The 18,457-nt window shown below is 39.8% G+C and overlaps 2 protein-coding genes across 18 annotated transcripts in view; one reads left to right on the top strand and one right to left on the bottom strand.

Moving 5' to 3' along the window:
* The window catches only part of PPME1 (protein phosphatase methylesterase 1), a 50,042-nt gene extending 48,850 nt beyond the window's left edge, over positions 1 to 1,192 (bottom strand). For all 6 annotated transcript variants that reach the window (XR_015142173.1, XR_015142175.1, XR_015142174.1 and 3 more), the window contains exon 1: positions 945 to 1,192. Coding sequence is in view for 3 of the 6 variants with exons in the window: in XM_086340764.1 (XP_086196890.1) it covers positions 945 to 1,045 (101 nt within the window). In the remaining 3 variants the exon portion in view is untranslated. The remainder of the gene's footprint in view (positions 1 to 944) is intronic.
* A 90-nt stretch (positions 1,193 to 1,282) lies between these two features.
* Positions 1,283 to 18,457, top strand: part of C2CD3 (C2 domain containing 3 centriole elongation regulator) — a 127,120-nt gene continuing 109,945 nt past the window's right edge. For 7 of the 12 annotated variants that reach the window (XR_015142166.1, XR_015142163.1, XR_015142162.1 and 4 more), the window contains exons 1-5: positions 1,283 to 1,413; positions 5,174 to 5,455; positions 7,952 to 8,109; positions 16,761 to 16,975; positions 17,558 to 17,805. Coding sequence is in view for 4 of the 12 variants with exons in the window: in XM_086340741.1 (XP_086196867.1) it covers positions 1,347 to 1,413; positions 5,174 to 5,455; positions 7,952 to 8,109; positions 16,761 to 16,975; positions 17,558 to 17,805 (970 nt within the window). In the remaining 8 variants the exon portion in view is untranslated. Of the gene's footprint in view, positions 1,703 to 5,173; positions 5,456 to 7,951; positions 8,110 to 16,760; positions 16,976 to 17,557; positions 17,806 to 18,457 lie in introns of those variants that run through there. The other 5 variants (XR_015142167.1, XR_015142165.1, XM_086340740.1 and 2 more) reach the window with 3 other exon arrangements.

Below are 18,457 nucleotides of genomic sequence, written 5' to 3'. Positions count from 1 at the left end.
AAGCTGCTACTCTCAATACTTCATTGAGTTTTATCAGATCAGTACATAACTTCCACCAGACCTACTTGCCCTGCAAAAATCAATTGCCCAAATCTTCCTCTTTAACCTTTCCAGACCTTCTGTCCGCAGCAAGCCATTAGTTAAACCCTATTTCTACTCATTTCTCAATCTCTGGAGCCCACAGTCACTCTCTAAACCCCTGCACGCTCTCTCTCATCACTCCTCCCCTTATTCCCTACCCTCACTTCTCAGCAATTCCTATCACCCCTAACAGTCTTCCTGGCTATGTTCTCCATCTTTCCTTAGGCCTATTCCCCACACTTTCTCAGCACCCCTTGAGACCTAATCTCTAAGTCACGTGCTCACTCCCTGAATATGCCTCTTCACCTTTAGAAACTCTCTCCAGAACCTTCTGCTCCCTAGTTCTCTTTCCTTCTCCAACCCTGCCTCAGGTGTCCCCTGTTTCCCCCAGCTTCTTTCTATTATCTAGTTCTCACAGAAACTTAGATAAGGATTTACTCCTCCCAAATCTTTCCCTAGTTCTTCTCCTAATTTCCCTCAACTTTTCACTTAGTCATTTCCCATTTCCCTCAACCATCCCTGGAAGATTTCCCCCCACCTTTGTTACAACTCTTTTTCCTTTTCTCAAACCTCCACCCGTTCTTCTGAGGTGCCTCCTACATCTCTTAAACTATGTTCTCAGCTTCCTCAATCTCTGCCTCATTCCCTTCTCCCTCCAATACTATTTGTCCTCTAATTTCCAGTGACTTGGCGCCTCCCCTAGTCCCCAGATCTGCCTTCTACTTCATGTAAACGTCTCCAGGCCGCCGCCAACATTCTCTCAATCCTTAGCCTCCCTTGCCATGCCACTCTGAACGCCGAGAGCCACCATTCTCCAACGGTCGGGGCCTGGCCTCTAGGGAGAAGGGGTACGGGTCACGTACCCCATTCGCATCTTGGCTCCGCTCTGACTGCCCCCGCTGCCGGGTAGTGGAGGGCGAGAGGGCAAGCGCCCAAGATGCATACTCTTCTCGAGGGCCGACATGAAGGGGAGGCCGCAGGTACTCGAACAGTAGCCGAAGCTTCGTCCCACGCTAAGTGCGGCCCAACCGGTTACAGCTCACTCCCCTAGCGACGCCCTGTAGCCTTTAGACAGCACCCAGCTACCGGCAGCACCGCCCACCGGCTCTCTAAACTCCACCCCCTTGCCCCAGCACTTCCACCGGAAGTGCGCAGCAACACTCCACAAAGGCAGCTGGGTAACGGAGTCTCTGACCCTTCAGACCCCTACCAGAGAACTCCACGACCTTCGCCGGAAAGAGAAGCGCTCCTATGTACCCTGGGCAATGGAGTCCTCAAAGAGCGCATTCTGCGCTTGCGCAGTTGGAGGCGACCGCGTTCAACCCTGCAGAGGTAGGGTAGCAAAGCGTCCTGGGTGTTGTAGTCTACTGGTAGGAAAGCGTCTTGGCGCCTTCCTTTCTGGTCGCTTCCCAGAGACTGTTAAAGAAAGAACCACTTCTTCCTGCCTCCCAGGTTGCCCAGCGGCCCCGGTTGCCGGGGAACGCCAGTGCCTTGGGAAGGGATGGCGGGAGGCTACAGCTTAGGTGCTGGAGCCGTAGTTGAGTTGGTGAGGAGCTCGGGGTCGTCATGAAGCAACGGAAAGCTCAGGGGCCTGGGGGCGGCCGTAGCCGCAAGAAGAGAGGTAATCTGAGCGACCAAAGGTGGAAGACAGCGTAGTTGGGAGATTGGGCGGAGTTCGGGGAGCGGGGCGCTAGGCATTCTAGGAAGACCTCCCACAGCCGCCTGTTAAAAAAGCGGGGAAGAGGATTGCGGAGGAAAATAAACCAGGGCATCACAGGGTTAAAAGAGAGCATTTGACCCTCCCGCGAATGGAAACGATATAAGGGCTGGACTAGGGGACAAAGTGGGTGAATAAATGGAATGAGGGGAGGGCTAAAAGGAGATGCTTCCCAAGGAAGAGAACGAAAAAATTGTAGGTTTTGTTTTGGTTTTTACTTTTTAAAAATTGAGGTATAATTAACATACAACGTTATGTTAGTTTCAGGTGTACCTTTGGATTGGATATTTGTATATATTTCGAAATGATTGCCAGTTGTCTCGTTAGCATCCGTCACCATACATAACAATTTTTTTTCTTTTGAAGAGAACGTTTAAGATCTACTCTTTAGCAACCTTCAAATATACAGTACACTACCATTGTCGTCACCATGCTGTACCTTAAATCCCCGTGACTTAGGAATGTTTTTGATAAGCGTGTGGGGGCAGGAAAAGGGGAGGTAGAGCTTTGCAGGTCCCTATGGGACTGGACGGAAAACAAGTTGGTGAGTATGTCGGTAATCCTAATAGGCAAGGATCACGTTTTAGGCCTTACTGAATCCCCTATATGCAGAGTACATCATGAGAAATGCTGGACTGGAAGAAACACAAGCTGGAATCAAGATTGCTGGGAGAAATATCAATAACCTCAAATATGCAGATGACACCACCCTTATGGCAGAAAGTGAAGAGGAACTCAAAAGCCTCTTGATGAAGGTGAAAGTGGAGAGTGAAAAAGTGGGCTTAAAGCTCAACATTCAGAAAACGAAGATCATGGCATCTGGTCCCATCACTTCACGGGAAATAGATGGGGAAACAGTGGAAACAGTGTCAGGCTTTATTTTTCTGGGCTCCAAAATCACTGCAGATGGTAACTGCAGCCATGAAATTAAAAGATGCTTACTCCTTGGAAAGAAAGTTATGACCAACCTAGATAGCATATTCAAAAGCAGAGACATTACTTTGCCAACAAAGGTCTGTCTAGTCAAGGCTGTGGTTTTTCCTGTGGTCATGTATGGATGTGAGAGTTGGACTGTGAAGAAGGCTGAGCCCCGAAGAATTGATGCTTTTGAAGTGTGGTGTTGGAGAAGACTCTTGAGAGTCCCTTAGACTGCAAGAAGATCCAACCAGTCCATTCTGAAGGAGATCAGCCCTGGGATTTCTTTGGAAGGAATGATGCTAAAGCTGAAACTCCAGTACTTTGGCCACCTCATGAGAAGAGTTGACTCATTGGAAAAGACTCTGATGCTGGGAGGGATTGGGGGCAGAAGGAGAAGGGGACGACAGAGGATGAGATGGCTGGATGGCATCACTGACTCGATGGATGTGAGTCTGAGTGAACTCCAGGAGTTGGTGATGGACAGGGAGGCCTGGTGTGCTGTGATTCATGGGGTCGCAAAGTTGGACACGACTGAGCGACTGATCTGATCTGATCTGATCTGAATCCCCCAAAACTAGCACACAACAGGACTCGATAAATGTTAGTTGAATGACTGAGGCGTGAGGCAATCATGACTCATGAAGGGCTACAGGTGGGAGTAGGGAAAAGCCAGTTATAGAGGAGAGAGAAAGAAAGACTGGGGATTGACATTGTGGTAGGAGGTGAGGGTATGAAGATCTCTGAAGGATTTGAGATGGTAAAAGTGTTTAACAGGAGGAGTTTATCAGGTTAGTCCACGTAAGGAGACCAGGGGAATGTTAGCTTCAGCAAGAACAGTCACCCTGGGAACCCACGACAGATCAGGAAACAAAATTGAGTTTCTGCAGAGCTGCCTCAAAACAGAAACTGGGTGACTCTGCCTTTTTACATTATAGGCAGAGAGGTATTTGGAATAGTGATAGTGCATTAAGCCACTGGGTTGAGGACTAAAGCTGCAGTCTAGAAGTGAATCTTATCTGCTGTTTAAAGATAACTAAGGCAGTTTTGAGGCAATGTGTTTCCTTTCAGGAATGATGCAAGATATGAAACAGAAGTGTGAAAGTGTTCAGTGCTGTGTTACCTACATCAAACCAGTCAAGTATATTTGGTTGATAGGAAAATCAAAATGAAATAACATGCTAATGTCCTTCTAACTATACTGTGTGCGTATACAGTAATAGTCATGCACATGCCTGTGTATAATTTTTATATTGAAACTAGTTATTCATAAATATTATGGTGGGTCTTCACTCAAGAAAGCAGAGGGGTATTCTCTTAGAAATCCAAAGAATTAGTTATATAAATTTCTGATCTGATAGACTTCAGTGTATTTTCTTCTTGAGGCATGACCACTCTCCAAAGGAAAAGTGAGGAGAATAGAAAGGTGTGTGTAATATTGGAATGAGTTCTTAAACTTCCTATAAGTCATGGTTAAAAGATACTGTGAAGGGGAAGACAATCAGGGTCATTAAAGGAAAGCTGTATAGAAAGTCATGCTTAATTGCCTTGTTTACATGTTGTTATCTGTCTAAAAGCCATAAATATTATGAACATAGCACTATGCTAAAGAATAGTGGCAGAATCTAAAGGTGATACTTTCTGTCCTCATTGATTATATGATATTGGCAGGAAGAAAAGACACAGTTTAAGGTGGTCTTTATGGAAGCACTGAGTTGTATGGTGTACATTTCATTTGTGAATTGACAGGACAGTTTTAAAGTATGAGAATTATGTAAAAAAGAAGGCAGTGGCACCCCACTCCAGTACTCTTGCCTGGAAAATCCCATGGACGGAGGAGCCTGGTAGGCTACAGTACGTGGGGTCGCTAGGAGTTGGACATGACTGAGTGACTTCCCTTTCACTTTTCACTTTCATGCCTTGGAGAAGGAAATGGCAACCCATTCTAGTGTTCTTGCCTGGAGAATCCCAGGGACGGGGGAGCCTGGTGGGCTGCCGTCTCAGGGGTCGCACAGAGTCGGACACGACTGAAGCGACTTAGCAGCAGTAGCAGTAGCGTCTTTAAAACTGGACATTGCCATAATCAGAATAGGAGTACTTGGAAGAAAAATTTCAACTGCTTCAGAGGTTTTTTAAAATCTATGTACTGTATCGTAGTTTTCATTTAGTATCTTTCAGTTAAAGAAGCGTTTATACTAGTATGTCTTAAGTTGGTGTGTTCTTTCCTCACAGTAACCTGAATCCAATCCTGAATACTAACTAGTTTTCAGGGTGGCTTAAGTTAGGTGACCAGATAGGTTATTCTGTGGTCTGGTTTGCCAGTTACTTCTTCTCATATATTAGGATAAATAGAATTAGCCTTCTCTCTGTAGAGATTAAAATGTTTTTATGTGTTTTTCATTCAAAAAGCAGATTATATGTTTTCTATATTTAGACTAAATTTTCACTTTGTATTCTCAGATTCCTCCACAGGTTTAAGTGACATTTCTCCATCTACAAGCTTGCCACCCTTGGTTGAAGGCCAGCTACGCTGCTTTCTGAAACTTTCTGTTAATAAAGTCATATGGAAGATTGCAAAGCCTCCTGCTTGTATACTTGTCCGGGTGAGATGGTGGGGAGAAACATCAGAAGGAACCCTCTTTTGTCCCAGAGATGCATTGCAGACTGAACCAAAAGCTGTGAGAACAACTACACGTTATGCTATTCGCTGTGGTCCAAAGCAGTTTACCTCTTATCTAACAGGTATGTTTTTGTCTTGTCATTTCATCAGCAGGCATAATAAGAAGCATGTAGCTATGTCGTTAGGAGTAGGTATTATTATGCTCCTAGTAGCTGTGACACTGTTAGTTATTGAGGATTCAGAGATGTTATAATTGCCACTATTATTTAGAGTATACTATGTGCTGCCAGTTGATACATATTATTTCTAATCTTTAATAACCGTGAGGTGAAGTGAAGTGAAGTCACTCAGTCGTGTCTGACTCTTTGTGACCCCATGGACTGTAGTCTACCAGGCTCCATCCATGAGATTTTCCAGGCAAGAATACTGGAGTGGGTTGGTTGCCAGTTCCTTCTCCAGAGGCTCTTCCCGACCCAGGGATCAAACCCGCGTCTCTTGCGTTGCAGGCAGACGCTTTACCATCTGAGCCACCAGGGAAGCCCCAATAACCCTGAAAGATAGATATTTTCTCTATTTTGTAGACAATGAGACCAAAGTTCAGAGAGATGACGTGAATATGCTATATAAGGTTCTATAGTTGATAAATGGCAAAACTAGAATTTGAACCCACTTCTCTCTGACACCAAGACTCATTCACTTGTCACTACATTGTACTTCTTTAAGTAATATAACTATAATGTCTACTGTGGAACTTCCATTATACTCAAGGAAAAAATTTACTAATAATAAGGATATAAAATTTACTAATAAAAAATTTAGTAATAATAGAAGATAATATATGCTAAATACCAATTGAGTGTTAGTGAGTTAGTAGTACAGGTTTTCAGAGAAGGGAGGATCCCTCTACTGGGAACCAAGAGCCAAAATTTCATTTCTGTTCAAGGACAGCATTCTGAATATACTGTGTTATTTCTCTGTTCAAGTCAAACTTTCATATAAACGTTTTAGATGGTGGACTTATCAAATCAATTCAAGTCAGTAAAAAGCATTGGGCTAAGAATACAAGAAAGCCAGAGGTGAATTAAAGATTAACTTCTGCTTAAGTTTACATTCTTTCCAGAAGAAATTTTTGAAGACATCAAAATATAAAGAAAAAAAATTCGGTTATTCAAAAAATATGTATAGAATACTTAGCTTGCCTCAGACATTGTGCTTAGGTGCTGTGGAGATTACAAAAATGAATCAAAAGATTTAATCCAAATGGTATCTAATTCTAACTAAATTCACAGAGAAGTTTAGTTATGTTATTAGGTAGATAGTGATAAGAGCTTTTAAAAGATACCCATGGAGAAGGAAATGGCAACCCACTCCAGTGTTCTTGCCTGGAGAATCCCAGGGACGGGGGAGCCTGGTGGGCTGCTGTCTATGGGGTCGCACAGAGTCGGGCACAACTGAAGTGATGCAGCAGCAGCAGCATAGATATCTGATTAAGAAAATTAATGAGACATAGGTGATCCTGGCTGTTAGTAAATAAACAACAAATGTTGATAGATTTCTCATATTCTATACATGCATGTTATTTTATACTCTACAAAGCACTTTTACACTGTTAGTTCACAGAATTTCCAGGTAACGTACATGATTAGATAAGTCAGGGACTGTGATATGTTAAGTAATTTGCCTAAAGTCATATAACAACCATTAAGCAACTGCCATATAAAAGGATTCTGTGCTATGTGTTTTATTTACAATACTACCATTCCTCACAGCCATGAGGATTGGGAGGAAAGTATTGTGATGCCTATTTTATAGACAGCTGTGGCTTTCACAGAAATAGTCTGTGAATATCAGAGCCACAACACAGTCACAGATCTTGTAATTGTAATCCAGTGCTCTTTTCACTACAGCATTCAACAGATGGTGAAAATAAATCATTTTCTCAACTTTGGTAAGAAAATATTCAGAAGTTACACTGTTCTGAAATAATCTCAAATTGCATATGCATGCATTGTATTTGTCCTGCTATAAATTGGGACCATGAAGGTGTTAAGTCAAAGCAACCAATTGAAGAATCCAGTTAAGGAGTTTATTTCCATTCCTTTTGGTTCTAAGTGCTCTCAGCATTTCAGTCCTCCAGATATTATTGAGGAATAAGCAATAACATACTCCTGAGAAGCAGGGACCAGCTGCTGCATCTATATAAGAGCAGCCCTTTGTCCAGTTCAAAACTAGATATGATGAGAATTTAAAAACTGAGAATTGTTACTTTTTTATTTCAAAACTAAAGCCTGAATCCTTGCCAAATATGTAAAGAAATAAAATACTCTCTTAAAGGTATTTTCCTTATCAAATAGTTGATATGCTAACTATTTCTGTATAATTTTTTTCCCTCCATTTGAGATATTTGTCATTGCTTTTCCTAAAACGTAGTTTTTTTTGATCTTGGGTTCACTCTTTCCCACCCCCTGAATGATATGATAATAAATAGTTTATTTGAAAATAAAGTGATTTTATTTTTAAGTAAAAACATTTGGTAATGTGTACTCTCTGCCCATTTCCAAAAAAAAAAAAAAAGTAAATGAAAAATGTCTGCTGATGTTGTAATTGTTTTTGATTAGATATGGCTGTGCTGGTGCTGGAAGTAATCACCAAACTTGACCATCTTCCAATTGGTAGAGTTCAGATCAGTGGACTAGCCCAGCTTTCTCCAACCCATCACATCGATGGATTTTTTACCATTGTTTCACCAACATCTAAGAAACTTGGAGAACTCCAGGTAAAAATATCATAATTGTCTGCTACATAGAGTAAAACTTCAGGGGCACAAATATTTGAGTCTGTTTGTAGAATTGGAAGGTACGTGACTCCCAAATACCGTGCAAATACCCACTCCATGCCTTTGTTCTTACCCAATGACTGTTTTGTACTTATTTCCCACTTATCCATATCCTCTCAGTTCTTTGCTGCCCATCTCAAGTTCCAGGAATCCTTCACAGCTCCTCCTGCATTCATTCTTCTCTGTGCTCTCTATTAATTTTATAACATGAATTACATAATCATTGTTCAGTTATAATCTTACATAGTCTCCAAAATCATATATCTGTAGTTTCCTTTTAATTTCCTTTCCTTTTAGTTTATAGATTCCTTGAGAAACAGGACAGTATTTTCTACTTTTCTTTGTTTTTCCCACAGCTCCTAAGGTAGTGCCAAGCAGTAGTAGCTTGTTTGACTCATTTAAGTGGTATCTTTGATGTTCATTCATTGATTCTGCCTACATTTTTTTTTGATAGTCTGTTATATGCCATTAACTTAGGATACGGAGATAAGAGATCGTCCTTTCAGTTAGTTTTCCAAAGTCAGGTAGGCTGAAATAGAAGAGAGTATCAAATAGAACACAGTGTGATACATATATAGTAAATATACGTACTGGATAGTGGGAAAGAACATAGAAGGGTCCCTTTCTGAGGGAGACTCTGGGAGTTCTTCCTGGAGAACTCTGAATATTCAAATCCTTGAGAAATTTGGTGAGTTTAATACTTTGTCAAATATATTCTAAAATATGGATAGAAATTTAAGCAGATATTTAAGAAAGCAGTTCAAAAAAGAAGAAGAAAGAACATATAACATTACCAGATTTAAGAACTTGTTATAAAACCACAAGCACATAATTGTGTCAAAGGAAGAGAATAAAGTCCAGAAATAGATTTAACTAAATGAAAGAACTTGGGCTTCCCTGGTGGCTCAGTGGTAAAAAATCTGCCTACAATGAAGGAGCCTCAGAAGACTCAGGTTCGATCTCTGGGTCAGGAAGATTCTCCTGGAGGGAGGCCATGGCAAGCCACTCTAGTATTCTTGCCTGGAGAATCCCATGGATAGAGGAGCCTGGTGGGCTACAGTTTGTAGGATCACAAAGAGTTAGACACGACTGAAAAAACTGATTTTGCATGCATGCAAGTGAAAGAACTTAGCATTTTCTATACTCTTTATCATATTTTTATTTATAATATTATTGAAAGATAGTGACACCTTATAGTGGTAACTTTGTGGTAAAATGAGACTGGATTACTCCTGCTTTTCTCTTATGGTATAAAATTGCGTCAGACCAGCAAAAACAGTTTGGCATTGTGTTTCAAGAGCCGTAAAAATGATCATACATCATTTACCTGAATAATTCTACTGCTGGGGACTTATATTAAGGAAATACCATAAAAATAGGGGAAAGTAATATACTTAGGACTGGTTATGGAAATGCACGTCTAATATTGAAAAAATTCAAACAATTTCATTAGACAATATTAAAACCAAAGTCTATTAGTGGAATATTTTGTTTCCATACAAGATAAGATTATGTAGTTATGACTGTATAGCAACATCGAAAAATTATTTTAGATTGATAACAAAGAGAATTGAAAGTGTACTCACATATATGTGTATGATCAGCGACTAGGGGGAAAAAAACAAGGGAAAATAAAAACAGTTGAAATAGAGAATTCTAGGTGGGTTCTTTTCCTATTTTTTAAAAGATTTATTCATTTATTTTTGAGTGTGCTGGGTCTTCATTCGGAGAAGGCAATGGCACCCCACTCCAGTACTCTTGCCTGGAAAATCCCATGGATGGAGGAGCCTGGTAGGCTGCGGTCCATGGGGTCGCTAAGAGTCGGACACGACTGAGCAACTTCACTTTCACTTTTCACTTTCATGCATTGGAGAAGGAAATGGCAACCCACTCCAGTGTTCTTGCCTGGAGAATCCCAGGGACGGGAGAGCCTGGTGGACTGCCGTCTATGGGGTCGCACAGAGTCGGAAACGACTGAAGTGACTTAGCGGCAGCAGGGTCTTCATTGCTGCACGCAGGCTTTCTCTAGTTGCAGCGAGCGGGGCTACTCTCTAGTTGTGGTGCCCATGCTCCTCACCATGCGGTGGCTTCTCTTGTTGAAGAGAACTTCTCTTGCTGAAGTGGGCTTTTGGTACACGGGCTTCAGTAGTTGCAGCAGTTGTGTGTCAGGGGCTCTAGACCACTGGCTTGGTAGTTGTGGGCACAGATCCAGTTGCCCTGTGGCATGTAGAATCTTCCTAGACCAGAGATTGAACCTGTGTTTCCTGCATTGGCAGGTAGACTCACAACCACTGGGCCACCAGGGAAGTCCTCTTTTCCTATTTAAAAAAATTAGATATAATGCACATGCTATAAAATTCACCCTTTTAAAGTATACAATTCTGTAATTTTTAGTATAGTCATAAGAACGTGCAACCATCGTGATTATCTAATTCCAGAACATTTTTATCACCCCAAAAAGAAACAGTGTACCCATTAGTAGTCATTCCCCTTTTTACTTTCTCCATCTCCTGGCAATCACTGATCTACTTTTTGTCTCCATAAATTACCTATTCTCTGTATTTCGTGTGAATGATGTAATATGTGGCCTTTTGTATCCGGCTTCTTTGACTTAATATAATGTTTTAAAGGTTCATCTATGTTGTAGCATGAACCAGTACTTTATTCCTTATTGTAGCTAAATAATATTCTATTGGATATTATTTATGGATATATATGGATATATATCTATGGATATATCACATGTTGTTTATCCATTCTTCAGTTGATGGACATTTGGATTGTTTCAACTTTCTGACTTTTATGAATAATGCTGCTATGAACATTTGCATACAGGTTTTTTGTGAACAGATACTTTCAGTTCCTTTGTATATACCTTGGTATAGAATTGTGATCATGTGGTAGCTATTTAAACTTTGAGGAACTGCTGGCCTGTTTTCTAAAGTGTTGGATCATTTTTTTCCTCTTATTTGAATGTCAGCTGATAAAATAATACTATATGTTTTTTATTTAAATATCATTGGATTTGTTGGAGAATTGTTTTTATAGACTTGGAGACAGGTCAGATTTTGAAAGATTATAGAATAAGTAAATGAATAGTAATTACAGTGAAGAAGTAGAAATAACAGAGATTTCTATTTTCCAGAGAGAGGTAGTGTAACCTAATGGATATAGCATCAGACTTGGACATGGAAAAATTGGTTGGTGTTCATTTGTACTCTCTGAGTTTCGGTATCCTATTTTGTAAAATGAAGATAATAACTTTTACCTTATAACCTTGTTGCAGGGATTAAGTGATACAAAAAAAATATGGAAGCACTTAACATGGTGCTCAGGCATATGAGAGGCACATATAAAATTTACTTGAATGGTAGAGGAAAAGATTGATGGTGGTAGAATTGAGAAATTTGTTGATACTTTAGAAGAGGAATTGGCACACTTTGCCTAGTGGTCTGAATCTGGCTTTCTAACTGAAAGTTTTCTTATATTTTTAAAGGGTCATTTTAAAAAAGATTGTTCAATACAGCTGAAAATATTTACCCTCTGCCCCTTTACAGAATGAGTTTGCTGACCCTTTGTAGAGAGTAAGAGACCTGATTTGTAGACCAAGAGAAAAGCAAGTGAAGAAAGATACAGAAAATAAAAGAGGGTAATTGAGCAAGGTTAATTATCTAGAAAAGGTCAGTTTTCATTTCAGTCCCAAAGGCAATTTCAAAGAATATTCAAACATACAGTTGTACTCATTTCACACCCTAGCAAAGTAATGCTCAAAATCCTTCAAGCTAGGCTTCAATAGTATGTGAACTTATAACTTCCAGATATACAAGCTGGATTTAGAAAAGGCAGAGGAACCAGTGGTCGAATTGCCAACATCCATTGGATCACAAAACTAGAAAATTCCAGAAAAACATCTACTTCTGCTTCATTGACTACTGTAAAGCCTTTGACTATGTAGATCACAACAAACTGTGGAAAATTCTTAAAGAGATGGAAATACCAGACCACCTTACCTGCCTCCTGCAAAACCTGTATGTAGGTCAAGAAGCAACAATTAGAACCAGACATGGAACAATGGACTGGTTCCAAATTGGGAAAGAAGTACATCAAGGCTGTATAAAGAAATACATCAAGGCTGTATATTGTCACTCTGCTTATTTAACTTATATGCAGAGTACATCATGCAAAATGCTGGGCTGGATGAAGCGCAAGCTGGAATCAAGATTGCTGGGAGAAACATCAATAACCTTAGATATGCAGATAACACCACCCTAATGGCAGAAAGTGAAGAGGAATTAAAGAGCCTCTTGATGAAGGTGAAAGAGGAGAGTGAAAAGGCTGACTTAAAACTCAACATTGAAAAAACTAAGATCATGGCATCCAGTTCCATCACTTCATGGTAAATAGAAGGGGAAACAATGGAAACAGTGACAGACTTTATTTTCTTGGGCTCCAAATTTACTGTGGATGGTGATTGTAGCCATGTAGCTCACTCCTTGGAAGAAAATCAATGACAAATCTAGACATCATATTAAAAAGCTGAGACATTACTTTGCCTACAAAGGTCCATATAGTCAAAGCTAGTTTTTCCAGTAGTCATGTATAGCTGTGAGAGCTGGACAATAAATAAGGCTGAGCACCGAAGAATGGATGCTTTCGAACTGTGGTGTTGGAGAAGACTCTTGAGAGTCCCCTGGACATCATGGAGATCAAACCAGTCAATTCTAAAGGAATTCAGCCCTGAATGTTCATTGGAAAGACCAATGCTGATGCTGAAGCTGAAGTTTCAATACTTTGGCCACCTGATGTGAAGAGCTGACTCATTGGAAAAGACTCTGATGCTGCAAAAGATTGAGGGCAGGAGAAGAAGGGGATGACAGAGGATGAGATAGTGGGATGGCATCACGGACTCAATAGACATGAGTTTGAGCACAAGCTCCAGGAGTTGGTGATGGACAGGGAAGTCTGGCATGCTGCAGTTATGGGATCACAAAGAGCTGGATGCGACTAAACTGAACTGACCAAAATACAAAAGTGAATTTGCAAAAGAATATCTTAGATGTATAAGATATTAAAAACAGTGAATATTCGTTGGCTCCTCAACCAAGAGGGATTAACATTTCTTAACATTTCTTAAAATATAAATAGGGGGAAAAAGAGATATTAACTGGAATAAGCCAGGTTTGAGAGTCATCCATATTATTCTATGTATCAGTACATCTCTTTACCGAGTTGTGTTCCATTGTATGAATATTACACAATTTTTATCCATTTGCCTTAGATAAAACAAGGGAGATATCTTTGCCTTGTTCATGGGAGGAAGCATTTGGTCTTTTCACTATTAAATATGTTAGATGCAAATTTTTCATAGATGCCCTTTATCATTGAGAAAGTCCAAGTTTTCTGATGATTTGATCATAAATGAGTATTGTATTTTATCAAACTCAATCGTTGCTAGAGGTTAAAGGTGAGAAGGTATGACTACAAAGGGAGTATTTTAGGGGTGATGCAGGTGTTCCATGTCTTAAATATGATGGTGGTCACTTGCATCTAAACATAGTTTGGCCTTTCTTGTTGGCTCAGCAGTAAAGAATCCACCTGCCAATGCAGGAGACACTGGTTCTGTCCCTGGGTCAGGAAGATCCCCTGGAGAAGGAAATGGCAACCCACTCCAGTATTCTTGCCTGGGAAATCTACTCCAGCTAATTTTTGCCACATTGGAATGGGAACCCAGGATTGTTGAAACTTCTAATTTTTTGAGAGAAGCCAAAAATTCAAATTTTTACCTAAAATCTGTTTTTTTAATTACTGTTAAATAATTTTAAAATCTTAACAAATGCTATATTGACCAGCATAAGTCTGAAAAATAGATATACTAGTTTGCTCTCTCTAATACTGATATGTTGTAAATGTAGAAGATGACTGTGGGCAGCCTAGTGCTAAAGAGAGCGTTGAGTCATTGAGAGAACACTGAATTCTGTTCTTAAGGATATTTTATTACAGATGTGTGAATCATGTGGTATATTCAAGGTATTTGTGGATGGCATGGAATTTAGAAGAGATGTGATATATGGCAGTAGAATGATGGTCTGGCAATGGCACCATAAAGGAATAAGTCAACCTCCCTGTCCTAGCTAGTAAAAGAAGTAGTTTCCTTTGGGGAAACTTTGGGGGAAATGAGGACACTTTAAGAAAGAGATGTTCAGTTAAAGTGTGAAGTGATGAGGTAGTTCGTATCCAATAGACAATCTGCAGAGTTCAGTGAAAGGGTTGTCAAAGGAATGAGCACCAGGGTGAACTTTGACTGGGGTAGAGCATAACTGCTGTGGACTGAAACGAGGATCTGCGAAATGAACACAGGAGTGTATTGGGTACACTGTATGGAAACAGAGGTTAGGAGTGGAGACTGCTTGGACTGGTAGGAATTGCTGGAACAGTATTCTGTTTTAAACCTGCAAAACTTGACTCATGCTTTTTTGTCTGCCTGGAATGTTTTACCTCAGTCCCCACTTGACTTTATTGCTCACTCATATTTAAGGTTCTGAACTCGAGTATTTACTTTTCAGTCCTGGAAGCCATCTCTGGCCCTTCTTCCTCACCTCTTCCCCAAGCCCAGACCCCTCTTTCGTGTTCCTGCAGCACCCAGTTCACATACTTATTCTTAAAACACATCATTTTATATTAAAACTACTTCTTATTAAATTTCCCTACAAGATGGCTTCCCTGGTGGCTCAGATGGTAAAGAATCTGCTTGCAATGCAGGAGACCCAGGTTTAATCCCTGAGTTGGAAAGATCCCCTGGAGAAGGTAATGGCAGCCCACTCCAATACCCTTGCCTGGAGAATTCCATGGACGGAGGAGCCTCGTGGGCTGTAGTCCATGGGGTGGCAAAGAGTCGGACACTACTGAGCAGCTAACCCTCTGACTTTCACAAGATACTCTGATCCTGTGGGTCAGATTCCATGTTTTATTATCTCTTTGCCCCAGGCAAGTAGCACAGAACTTGGCACTGAACTGATCTCAAAAAATACTTGTTAATTGAACAAAGGAGCTAGACCAACACCTGTATTTTCATTGTAAAGTAGGTGTGGCAGGTACCTGGACTTGCTTTTTTTCCCCCTCACTGGTAATAGAGACCTTTGAGTTGTTTTGTAACTAGTTCAAATTTTTTAAGGAAAAAGCAAAACTATGACCAGCCAGTAGGTCATTGTTAACGCCAGGGACTCTATCTTTATTCTCAGTGTCTCCTTTGTTTTTAGAATACAGTGGCAGTCTTTTGGCAAGTGATGCATGGTAGGGGACAATTTTCTGACACATTTGGGCAGCCAGGATTTTATGTGATCCTCTTAGAGCAGTGACTGCTTGAAGTATTTATCCCACTGCATTCTGGTCATTTGTAGAAAATCTTGATGAATAGATTTAAAGGACTTTGTGCTACCTGGTTCATGAACAGAGTTCTCATCAAGACCCAGATGTGTTTATTGAGTCTCTGTCTTGACAATTTCTCCACACAAATTACTCCGTTGACTTCTTAAAATGTTTGACTTCAATCTTTCATTTTTGCCTTAGGCCGTTTATCATCATGAAACTCTCTTCGGATCCTTTAACAATTCCTTCTGCTCTCTATGTCATTGTAGCCTAACTTTCAACACTGCTCTGCTTTTCTTTGGGAGTACATTATTCAGTTTCTTCTCTAAAGTTTTGCTTTAGGCTCTGTTTTACTTTTTACTCCCCCATTAGACTTTGTTTAGCTTTTCAGAGAACTGGAGAGTTTTTCAGTAGAGTGCCTGAATTCAATGGAGTGAAATGATGAAGGAAACTTCAAGAAAACTAAAACTTTACATCTTGCTATTCCTTCCTCTTCACCCTGCCTCCTCCCCAGCATAGAACTAGGGCCTTATTTTTCTCAAATGACTAACAATAAGGATGCAACAAGTTGTTTTTTTATTTGTCAGACCATTAGTCATTATTATGCATACTTGATGTGTGCACTAAGTGTGTGCTTATGCTGATTAGTCTACAGAAAAATGAATAAGACAGTCCATGCCTTCGAGAAATTAAAAATCTAATTAGGATAACAAATAAACTGAAAGTACAAATACCTCCTTTAAGCATCTGCTTTTTTTTAATCTTCAAATTAGGATAATATACTTTCCTGACAGAATTATATCATCACATCAGCTTCTCTATGTGAGGAATGTAGCACAGTTTCTGGCCTCTTATAGTATTTAATAAATGGGGGTTATATGAATGGATAGATACAGAGTAAGTTGAAAAATGGAAAACGGAGTGGCCATAACATCTCTGCCTAGACACAAAAAAGTTTTCATAGAGGAAGTAATACTGGAGGAAATCTGCATATAGAGGCATAAAGGAATGAAATATAAGGTAAATTTAGAAAACTCTTAAGTAATTAGTAAATCTAGGAGAGAAAGATGGGGGAGGAGAGCACAGTGAGAAATGAGGCTTCTGATGTAGGCAGGAATTTGAACTTGATCCTATAAGAAATGGTGGTCATTAATTTATATTAAACAGTTTAAAAATTAATCAGTGCTAAAAAATAAAACTTCTAATACATTGCATGTCTCTTTCAGGTCTCACTTGCCCTGGAGCCTTTGTCAGAAACTTATGACAGCTACAATCCTCTTCCTACCACTAACATGACAGAAAATGTGCTTTTATCTGAGCGGGGTTTCAGAGAATATTCTGAAGCAAGCAATACTCAATTTCTGGTCCCATCAAGGATCCCTACTACCAAAATTGATGAAAAAGATTTAGCAGCTAATAGCAGTAGGTCAACCCCGCCAAGGTAATTACCACACCTAATACCAATTAGTCTGTCAGCTAACTCCCACTGAATGCATAATTTTTGTCTTTCATTTGAGGTTGCTTAAAAGACTAAAGGTAGTCATTTCACCAAATAAGTATTAAGTACTCACTGTTTCCTGGTGCTGGGCATAGAAATTAATAAGAGGCAATTCCTGTTTTGAAGATGGCTCATAATCTAGTGAGGAGGCCAATACACAGATAAATAAGTATGTCTAAGTCATATAGAGATGCTATGATAGACGTACAATGAGGGAAAGAGGGAAAAGGCAGTGTTTTATGAAAGGGAATGAAGGAAGAAAGATAGATTTTGATTTTAAATAATTATCAGGCATTTGCTTTGTGTCATGCTCAGCACTGAGCTCTTTGTTTCATTGTCTCACTTTAGCCACAGCCATACCGTAGGTAAAACATCTATTATTTATTTCATTTGGGAGATGAAAACAGATTTACAAAGTCTGAGCTACACTGCTATACACCACTTATCCCCTTTCTGTCTCTGATGAAGTATAATGTTACCATAATGGTTAATATACTGCTGACGTTCTCCTTTATTTTAAAACAGGGGGAAAGACCACTTGTACTTTGCAGAGAACTCTGATACAATAAAGGACTCTTTCTGTGGACTCCAGCACCATCTTAATTCAGGACAGAGTTTAGAGTCTGTGACTCTGAAAGGCAAAGCCCCATGGAAGCAGATGTCCCTTCTCAACAGTTCTGAATTCCAACCTCAAATTAGCACAGTTGCCAAGAGTCACAGTGACTCATGCATTCTTTCTTCAAACAACCGCCCTACCAAGGACCTTCTTTCAGGTATGAATATATTTGTGAACTGAGACTAAGCTATATTTATTGGGACTCTGCTCGTTAAGCAACGTACAAAGAGAAGCAAGACTTCTGTTTGAACTAAATAGGCAAATAAAAGTGAGTAATCTTACTAGAGTCTAGAATCTCTAACCATTGAAGGGCAGCTCTATTAAACCACTGAATTACTTCTGAATAATTATTGGGTGCTTATAATTTTAAGTTTAGAGAAAGCCATTTAAAGTGAACCTGAGTATGCAAGAAAAGTCTTTATCACAGAAAAATATTAGTCCTTGTTTTTCCCCAGATAATTCAAAGGGAATAAGAATTTTGTCTCCTCATCAGAATTTACTTATACCATTGTGCAGAGGCTAGTACTAAATCTGTTTCATATTCTGAAAATTGTTGGTTTCACTGGGAACATTCATTGCACAAAAACTGCTAATCTTAAGCCTGGGAGTTAAATATGATTGACAACCAAACAGAAATAGAAAGGAGTAGGTATACCTGTGTAAGAACTTAGTCTGAAATTTTAAAAGAAAATAGCATCTGGATCGGATCACCTCATGTTGGAGAGCAGTATTTTAAAAGCAATTTTGGTACCTTGTGTTGCACTGCAGTGGTCAGCCATATATCTCTGTGACATCAACAGCATGACATG

This window comes from Bos grunniens, chromosome 15 (genome assembly GCF_055505025.1).
Source record: "Bos grunniens cultivar Pamir isolate PY7600 chromosome 15, Bosgru_T2T1.0, whole genome shotgun sequence".
Taxonomy (NCBI): Eukaryota; Metazoa; Chordata; class Mammalia; order Artiodactyla; family Bovidae; genus Bos; species Bos grunniens.
This window is presented reverse-complemented; position numbering and strand designations above follow the sequence as displayed.